At 32.7% G+C, this 10,744-nt stretch overlaps 1 protein-coding gene across 1 annotated transcript; it reads right to left on the bottom strand.

The window, feature by feature from the left end:
- Positions 1 to 8,243: 8,243 nt before the first annotated feature.
- On the bottom strand, positions 8,244 to 8,618 carry LOC139871052 (nuclear transcription factor Y subunit B-4-like). The gene has a single exon (XM_071858798.1). The coding sequence runs from the start codon at positions 8,616 to 8,618 to the stop codon at positions 8,244 to 8,246; it is 375 nt and encodes a 124-aa protein (XP_071714899.1).
- Between the last annotated feature and the right edge of the window lie 2,126 nt (positions 8,619 to 10,744).

Here is a 10,744-nt window from a genome sequence, read left to right as displayed (position 1 = left end):
CGTTCTTGGTCATAAAATTTCAAAAGAAGGAATTGAAGTGGATAGAGCTAAAGTAGATGTAATTGCTAAACTTCTACATCCTACTAATGTTAGAGGAGTTAGGAGTTTTCTAGGGCATGCCGGTTTTTACCAACGTTTCATAAAAGATTTTTCTAAAATTGCCACTCCTATGAATAAACCCCTAGAAAAGGATGCTCCATTCATCTTTTCAGAAGAATGTATCAAATCTTTTAATATTCTTACAGAAAAACTCACTAATGCGCCGATCATGATAACTCCAAATTGGAATCTACCGTTTGAACTCATGTGCGATGCAAGTGATTTTGCAATGGGAGCCGTTTTAGGACAAAGGATTGAAAAACGACTTCAACCTATATATTATGCTAGTAAGACGTTACAAGGAACACAAACGAACTACACAACTACTGAAAAAGAACTCCTTGCTATTGTCTTTGCTTTTGACAGATTTCGTTCATATCTCGTTCTAGCTAAAACGGTGGTCTATACCGACCATTCTGCTCTTAGATACCTATTTTCAAAACAAGATGCCAAATCAAGATTAATCCGTTGGATCTTACTCTTACAAGAGTTCGATATTGAAATCCGAGATAAAAAGGAGCAGAAAATCTCGCCGCTGATCATCTTTCTCGTCTTGAAAATCCTGAATTAGAAGTTCTCAATGAATCGGCCATATAAGATAACTTTCCTGATGAATATCTATTGAAGATAGATATAGTGAAATTCCATGGTTCACAGACTATGCAAACTACTTAGTATGTGGATTCCTTGAAAAATGGTTGTCGTACCAAAAACGAAAGAAATTCTTTAGTGATATAAAACACTATTTCTGGGAAGATCCACATTTGTTTAAAAGTTGTCCCGATGAAATAATACGCCGATGTGTATTCGGAGATGAAGCCAGTCAAATCTTAAACCATTGTCACACATGACCAACAGGAGGGCATTATGGGCCTCAGCTCACAGCAAGAAAAGTTTAAGATGCTGGATTCTATTGGTCTACAATTTTCAAAGACGCACACCTTCTTTGCAAATCCTGCGATGCTTGTCAATGGGTCGGAAAAATAAGTCAACGTGATGAAATGCCACAAAATGTCATTCAAGTATGTGAAGTATTTGACATTTGGGGTATTGACTTTATGGGTCCATTTCTAAAATCTCATAATAATCTCTACATTCTCGTTGCCATTGATTATGTATCTAAATGGGCGGAAGCACAAGCTCTCCCAACTAACGATGCACGAGTTGTAATCAACTTTTTAAAATGTCTTTTTGCTAGGTTTGGAACACCGAAAGCTTTAATAAGTGATCGGGGTACTCATTTTTGTAATAATCAACTTGAGAAAGTTCTCAAAAGATATGGAGTAACTCATAAAATCTCAACCACTTATCATCCACAAACAAGTGGACAAGTTGAAAATACCAATCGAGCATTAAAACGTATTCTAGAGAAAACCGTAGGATCAAATCCAAAGGAATGGTCCATGAAATTGGAGGATGCACTCTGGGCTTTTAGAACAGCCTACAAAACTCCAATTGGAACCACACTTTTTAGACTCGTTTACGGAAAAGCATGTCATCTTCCAGTAGAAATTGAACATAAAACATTTTGGGCTTTGAAGACATGTAATCTTGATTTACATGAAGCCGGACATCTACGGTTAAGTCAACTAAATGAATTAGAAGAATTAAGACATGAAGCATATGAAAATTCGTTAATCTATAAAGAAAGAACGAAGAAATGGTATGATAAAAGAATCAGAAGTTCAAAAGAATTTAAAGAATGAGACAGAGTTCTTCTTTTCAATTCACGATTCAAGCTATTTCCTGGAAAATTAAAATCAAGATGGTCTGGACCATTCATAGTTAAGAGAGTTTTCCCATATGGAACAGTAGAATTAATAAATTCAAATGGGATTGAATTTAAAGTTAATGGTCACAGAGTTAAACATTACATAGATAATCTAATGGAAGTTGAAGATGAAGTTAATCACAATTTCGACACCACAGCTAACTAAGTGTGGGAAGGTTCGAATCTTTTTAGAGTAATATGTATTTCTGTTAGAGTTAGATATTCTGTTTTTGTGTAGTTCTCGAGAATGGAATCCGAATGGTCTTTCCCTAGCAGACCCTAAAGAACTAGTCTTCTCCCCCCATTCTGAATTTTTAATTTTTTTTTAGGTTTTACGAGATGAAGAATTCCTTTGATCTGAACCATGGTCTAATGCTACATGCTATGATTACTAAACGTAATAATGACACACTTCCTAGTGAACTGGTATCATTCATAAGAGAAAAAATGGACGGAGTAAGAAAAGAACTCAGAAAAGATCATCATAAGATACATTTTGGTAAAGGAAAATCAAAATTCGCAACAAAAAGAAGAGCACGACACCTTGAAAGATGTTATAAATGCGGAAAATGGTCACACGAAGGTAAATGTTCAAATAATCAAACATATTCAAATACCGAATTTATTACTCTATGCAGAGAATGACCGTTCATAGGTTTAGAAGAAAAGATATTGAAGAATCGAGGTTATGCTTACGTAGCTATGGAGAACCAAATCACACGACTCTCCTATGAGTCGGCTAAAGCAGGTCTCTGAGAATTCTTTCTCACAGGTAAGTATGTACAGTTTTTATTTTTATTTTTATTGCTTTTAACCTTTTGATAATAAATGCTGAATCGTTCGCTATAAAGTATTAAATTGGTATTCAATAAAATTAGGTATGCGTAACCGAAATTATTGATATCATACAAAAATTTATTACATCACTGCGAAATTTACCGTTTATTCTTAAGGTATAAATATCTTTAATCAATCAACCCAAAATATTTCAGAAATTCGTCAGGAGTAAAACTAGGTAATATAGCCGAAATTACTTTACCGAAAAGAGTGGCGTATATTTTTGATAATATTTGATTGATTAAAGTGGGATAAAAGAACAAAAAGATTCTTAATTTTTAATTTTTACCTTGTTTTTAAAATTAATATATAAATATTAAATTATTAATGTAACTTTTTAAAATCAATATATTTAAGTTTGTAAATATTTGAAAAAATTAATATTTTTAATATAAGTTTGTATGTATAAAAACAAAATTATAATATAAGTTTGGTGTGAATTTTTAATTTTAATAATATGAATTTTTAATTTTATGCATTTTAAATTTAAGTTTGGTATGAATTTAAAAACAAAAATGTACTTTATTTCATTAAGTTAAAAATGTGATTTCTAAAAATTCGTCGTGAGTTGAAAACTAGGTCGTTGAACCGAAATTGCTCTACCCAAGGGAGGGACGAGAACTTTTATTATCATTATTTTTAATCTTATTGAATTAAAGTATGCCAAAAACATTAAAAAAACTCAAAAAAATCTTTGCTTTTAAAACGACGCTTAAAAGTAACAAATGTGATGTAACAACAAGACGGAATGAACAAATGATGTGCACCATTTATCATTCAGCAAACAAACGCCAATATGTTTGGAAACTTTGGTAAAATTTAATCATTTTTCTACGCTAATCGCCCTCAATAATTTAAATTGTTAATGATTTCTTGCAAATGAGGGCATTGCAAGATCTTAAGTGTGGAAAGGGGTTAAATTCTTTCGGATTTTTTAAATTTTAACTTATACACTTGGTTACCATTAAAAATACTAGTAACGCAGTAGTTGTATTAGAATCTAGTGCTCTCTGATAATAAAGAACAGCCCTAGTCTTATATACTGACTACCCAATTCTAGTAAAATTTTTCAAAATTTTCAAATAAATGAATTCAAAATCATGTTTATACATATTTATGAACGATAAAACTAGGTGTTGACACCGAAATTATTGTTACCTCGGAAAGGACATAAATTGAGAAACAACCCAAAATGTTAGAATTCATTTAAAATGGAATAGAGGACAATAAAAAGGCAAAGAAAGGAAAATAAAAAGCCAAGTGTGGGAAAAATTTACCAAGTTATTTAAAACATATATCACATATTTTTGTACAAATAATTGAAGATACTTTTGTTTTGGACAAAATTAACCGTTTTACCCGATAAATTGTAATATATTTGAAAGAAAATGGATCTACACGATGAATCAATTCCATCATTAAAAGGAAGTAAAGTCTTCCGAAAAAGACGCGCGCTTCTTGATTTAGGTCAGGAAGTTGTCGTCCAGACCAGTTGTAGAGTCTACGAAAAACCTTGAAAAGTTTTCTCGAAAATCAGCTGGAAATCCACGGACCTCAGCATCAAACAGGGACGCCAAGTGGTCAGACTTATCCTAATCATGAGAGGATCTGTCTCGTAAAATGGGGAGGGCGCCATGCAAATTAGCTTGATAAGACTAATGAATCAGATCCCAGAAAGGATAATCTCCTTAAAGATCAAAAATCAGCTTTTAAGACTGATATTACTCAATCCTTAAGATTGACTTTTAAAGATTGAGAATTACAAACTCATGGAATTCGATGATATCTAAACTCGAGCTTGAACGAGAAAATATTTTGATCAAAATTACAAACCGATTTGTTTTCTGAAAACCCATTTTTAATGCGTTCATTACCATTGAACGTAAAATCCTAGGAATTCACCTGGAATTCATTAGGTCACCTGAACCAAATCGGGTGTCAACCGTAAGAACGGTGGTTGCATAGCATGGTCAAAGACAGGACCTTGTGCCAGACCGAAAAACTATAGGGTGAGCTTTACTATTGCTCCTACAAAGGATAGTAATTGCATCCGACACGATATAGACCATAATTAAAAGCATGTCAGGGGACATTGCCTTAACAGTTGCTTGTTCAACGCTTTCCTTTACAACCGGACGGTAGTTTACCTAAAGGTAATATACAAAGCAAGTATACTGGACGTGTTGCTTTCCCAATACAAGGTTAGCAAGTGGGTGACACAAAACCATAAGTTTTGAGCTAAAATTTTCAAATCTGAAACCCACCAAAACCACAAAAACAATTTGCAAACACCGGTGAAGGGTTATTCCGGAAAACTTATCTAGGGTAAAAGCTAGATTAAATTTTCAAAAGATCAAATGTTTTCATAAACATCCAATTTCCTTAAGGATCTAAATTTTCATAGTCATATGGGACTGTAAACTACATCGTTACTACCATTGTTTATACCGCCGTATAAAAATCACTGATGTACAAAATGTGAAGAATAAAGAAGTGATTATAGTATTTTTATTTACAAGACTATATTGCTTGAGGACAAGCAACGCTCAAGTGTGGGAATATTTGATAATGCTAAAAACGAACATATATTTCATAGCATTATCCCTCAAGAAAGACAAGCTTTTAGTTGCAATTGTTCTATTTACAAGTGATATTCGTTTAAATAATAAAAGGTGATGACAAAAGACAGATTCGACGAATTGAAGACGCAAACGACCAAAAAGCTCAAAAGTACAAAGTACAATCAAAGTGATTCAAATTATTGATGAGAAACGTCTTAAAATTACAAGAGTACAAGACGCAAAATGCAAAGTACAAGATATTAAATTGTACGCAAGGACGTTCGAAAATCCGGAACCGGGATTAGAGTCAACTCTCAACGCTCGACGCAACGGACTAAAAATTACAAGTCAACTATGCGCATAAATATAATATAATATATATATAATTACTTAAAATTATATATATATTATATATATAATTACTTAAAATTATATATATATATATATATATATTATATATATATTAATAAAAGTGTCGGCAAACTATTGAACCTGTGAATGTTAGCTGAGAATTACGGCCATGCGATCGCATGGCTTCGAAGAGGAAAACTCATGCGATCGCATGAGCTCCTGTAGCAGGCCACACTTCTATAAATTGCAGTTTTCTGGCCGAATCTCAACACATCTTTTTCTTTCCTTTCTCTCAACGTGTATATATATATATATACATATATATATATATATATATATATATATATATATATATATATATATATATATATATATATATATATATTATAATTTTAATTTTAATTTTAATTTTAATTTTAATTTTAATAATAATAAGGGTATGTTAGCGAATGTTGTAAGGGTGTAAGTCGAAAGTCTGTCCGTGTAACGCTACGCTATTATTAATCATTGTAAGTTATGTTCAACCTTTTTAAATTAATGTCTCGTAGCTAAGTTATTATTATGCTTATTTAAGTCGAAGTAATCGTGATGTTGGGCTAAATATTAAAATTGGGTAATTGGGCTTTGTACCATAATTGGAGTTTGGACAAAAGAACGACACTTGTGGAAATTAGACTATGGGCTATTAATGGGCTTTATATTTGTTTAATTAAATGATAGTTTGTTAATTTAATATAAAGATTTACAATTGGACGTACCTATAAATAACCATATACACTCGATCGGACACGATGGGCGGGATATTTATAAGTACTAATAATCGTTCATTTAACCGGACACGGGAATGGATTAATAGTTAATGGACTTATTAAAACAGGGGTGAATTATATACAAGGACACTTGGTGTAATTATAGTTTAAGTCCCCAATTAGTTGGAATATTTGACTTCGGATATAAGGATAATTTGACGAGGACACTCGCACTTTATATTTATGACTGATGGACTGTTATGGATAAAAACTAGACGGACATATTGAATAATCCAGGACAAAGGACAATTAACCCATGGTAATAAACTAAAATCAACACGTCAAACATCATGATTACGGAAGTTTAAATAAGCATAATTCATTTATTTCATATTTAATTGCACTTTTAATTATCGCACTTTAATTTATTATCATTTTATTTATCGTACTTTTTAATTATCGCAATTTTATTTATCGTCATTTTATTTATCGCACTTTTATTTATCGCAATTTCATTATCGTTATTTACTTTACGCTTTAAATTAAGTTATATTTATTTTTAATATTTTACATTAGGTTTTAACTGCGACTAAAGTTTTAAAATCGACAAACCGGTCATTAAACGGTAAAAACCCCTTTTATAATAATAATACTACTTATATATATTTATATATTTACAAATATAGTTTTAAAAATATAGCGTTAAACTTGGCTAAGATCCCTGTGGAACGAACCGGACTTACTAAAAACTACACTACTGAACGATTAGGTACACTGCCTATAAGTGTTGTAGCAAGGTTTAGGTATATCCACTCTATAAATAAATAAATAACTTGTGTAAAATTGTATCGTATTTAATAGTATTTTGTAGTAAAAATATAACTATTTTGTACCCCTTCGCTTTAACATCATAACCGAAAAATAATCGAAAGTTCTCCGAAAAATTATATATTCTCTAAACATTTTCAGGAAAGCTCCCATGTTTCGTGATCCAATCATACAAAGATTAAGATCAAAAGGTAAAAAGATGGTAACAACAAAACCACGCGAATCTAAGCTAAATCGAATTTGTTTATTGATTTATAAATGTTACACAATTGTTACATTAGATTTATACAGAGAAAAATGAGTTTTTCAGAGTTCAATTTAGCATGATCTCTCCCCGGAACCTCAACAGCCGCAACTGAAGAGAATGGAGTGCTCAACCTAAAATGAACAAGAAAACTTATATTTGTAGTCCCTGACTCACTTCTAAGTGCGTGAGTCTCACATACACATGTGAGTGCATCACAAACGCGCGTGAGTATCACACACTCATGTGAGTAATTCACACGTGTGTGAATCAGGATTTTCACGTTTGTGATTTGGGATTCTCATGTGCGCGAGTCTATTAGGTCACATATGCTCACGTGACATCAGTTTTCGTGTGTTTCTAACAATCTAGGTGTACAATATAGACATTTAGGTTCCTAGTCAATTCGTCCAGTGACTAACATACAAAAAAATGCACCAACAGATAAAAACTTTTACTTTCAAGTAAATTTCAATCGGATCAAAATATATGATATACATCCACATATATATATATATATATATATATATATATATATATATATATATATATATATATATATATATATATATATATATATATATATATATATATATATATATATATATTTATCTATTTGGACATACATATATATATTCATTATGATACACAAAGGGATCAGATAGAGATTGCATAACTATTAAATTATCTTTCAGTTGAAGAGAGATAACAGTTTTACATATGCTCATCAAGGTTTTGTGTGACAACTTAGTCCTAATTAGTCATGTAAATTCAGATGAAGAATTACTTAATTAGATTGCTAGCTATCTCCTTTCTGAGCAGTTGGATGACCCTGCAACAACATAGTCTTGCTTATTTTGGTTGGCTGCTGACGACGACGCAGCTGCTCGACCCCTCTCAAACTCCCTTGACTTATTCAAGTAGCGCACAACCGCGTTGGAGCAGTCATCAAACCCTAAAGATGCAAGAGCCCAACAGATGTCGTCTCCATTTATTGTCTTGCGGTTATCGTTACGACACTTTGCAGATGCTTCCCCAGTCACAAAGCTTATGAACTCTGAAGCGCACTCGTTCATCGTTTCCTTTGATTCTTTCGAGATCTTGGCTGTGGGTGGTAAGATCTGTTTCATTATTCGGCCAACATTTGCTATAGGCAACAACTTTTCGTGCTCGTCCATATTTTTTTTTGTGTGGATTAATTACTTAATATCTTCCAACCATTTTACTTAGTTATGTAATGTAGTATATGTGTATATGTATATAAACTTATGTACACATGTGTATTTATATGTAAATGTGTTTGTAGCTTCTCACATACATTTGTGTCTATCTATGTATGTAGCTACCTGTGTGTTAGAATATTTGGCATTTAGGTTTAAGGTCATATTAAATAGAATCAAGGTTCGAGATAAATATCATAAAAGGGTTAATAAGAACTAAGAGGAATAAAGAACTGCATTCACCTTAATCAATATGTTATTACCCCCAAATCTATTGTAACAAATTAAATCTAAAGATGCTTTGATGAAAAAAAAAGAAGATGATTTTATGTACCTAAAGATCAGTCGTAAGCGAATCACATTCCTTAATTTTATACCCTTCTCAAATCCTATTCGTGTCTCCTTTATAACAAAACTAAACAATTGTATCCTTAAATACATTCTGCAAGTTATGTTCCTGGTTTTCTTTTAAGTGGCATGGACCATTAATTATCAAATAAGGTATGATCTTGTACGTGTTTCGGTATGGTCCAAGAACTCTACTATGTTGTCCAACAATTCTAGTCCAAGATCAAGATCTCATGTTCCCATATTGATCATGTTTTCTGACCCAACTAAGCTTTGAGTACACAATGCGATAAGACAAAGTATCTCTTTTGATTTTAGGAACTAAAAAACAAGAGAATAAGCACAAAGATAGCATTGATAAGTTAGCTTAGTCCGATCCAATTGTGGGTTTAGTGTTTTCTAGGGTTACATAAATGCTCAATAAATAGTCACTAGTATAATCACTACACAACAATTATATTAACTTTGGATCTATTTATTGTTATCTTTTTAGTTATATATAGTGGAAGCGGGGAGAAGCAAAAAGTATTTTTTTCGTTTTTTGAAAAAACTGTGTTCACGAACATTATAGATGGGATGAAAATATAAACATTTAATAAAGACACTTTGTGATAAATGTTTTTTATTTTAGCGGAAAAACGCTCGAAGAAGTAATATATAACAATTATCTTGTTTTTCGAGCGTATGTTGAGGGTTTATACATTAGGGTTTATGTAACATCCCAAACCAAAACGCGACAAAAAAAACATTGTAATTTGTGACACAAAAAAAAATTTGCTGGCTGACCATCTGCGCGCCGCGCGGACACCCTTGCGCGCCGCGCAAATACGGGCTGTCCCCGGTGCACTTTAATGCGAAAAAGATGAGGTACTTCCCGACACATTTAGCCAAAACGCTTTTAACCGTACATTAATTTATGTAAAACTAGCACATAACTAAGGTATGAACGAGTTTTACAAAGTGGGGCCCACACGTGCCCAAAACGCCGCTAAGTGTAAAAATACAAATTTAATACAAATTAGAGTTTCGACCACAAAAAGTTTAATTGCCAAACGACACAACGAGCATGGTGTTTGGGGTTAAACTACCCAAGTCTCGGTCAAACTCCAAGCCAAAGCCAAAAGCGCTTCCTAATCATCAAAGCGGGAAACTTAATCCAAGGTAATGCCCTTACCCTTATCCACACACGAACCTATAAAAAGGTAAACAACGAGAGGGTAAGCAAAGCTTAGTGAGCAAAATAATTATACATATACATATATAATCTACCTACTTGCATCACTTACACAACATCATACTCGGTTTAACATTTCGACAGTCATACAACAATATTATGCATATACCATAAACCGCAAATCCACGAGTAGCTAATAATACAATAGCATACGATTCATAATTAAATACATTCAATACATAATTCACGCAACCTTGGTTAACCAATTCGAACAAGGGAAACGGTACTTACAAGACCGTTGGAGTTCATAACATCCACTAGTGTTACTTACACACCGCGTAATCACTAATCCCCCGGGTGATGTCTTGAACACCGCGACTAACTCACCCTTACGACAATGTGGCGTCTTAAACACCGCGACGAATCCACACTTCATTCAATACAATGAGTGGTGTCTTAAACACCGCGACAATTCCACTCCCATGACAATGTGGTGTCTTAAACACCGCGACAATACCACATGCAATTAAACAATGAGTAGTGTCTTAAACACCGCGACAAT

The sequence above is a fragment of the Rutidosis leptorrhynchoides genome, chromosome 10 (genome assembly GCF_046630445.1).
Source record: "Rutidosis leptorrhynchoides isolate AG116_Rl617_1_P2 chromosome 10, CSIRO_AGI_Rlap_v1, whole genome shotgun sequence".
Taxonomy (NCBI): Eukaryota; Viridiplantae; Streptophyta; class Magnoliopsida; order Asterales; family Asteraceae; genus Rutidosis; species Rutidosis leptorrhynchoides.
The sequence above is the reverse complement of the archived record's forward strand: the minus strand, read 5'-3'. Positions and strand labels throughout refer to the sequence as shown.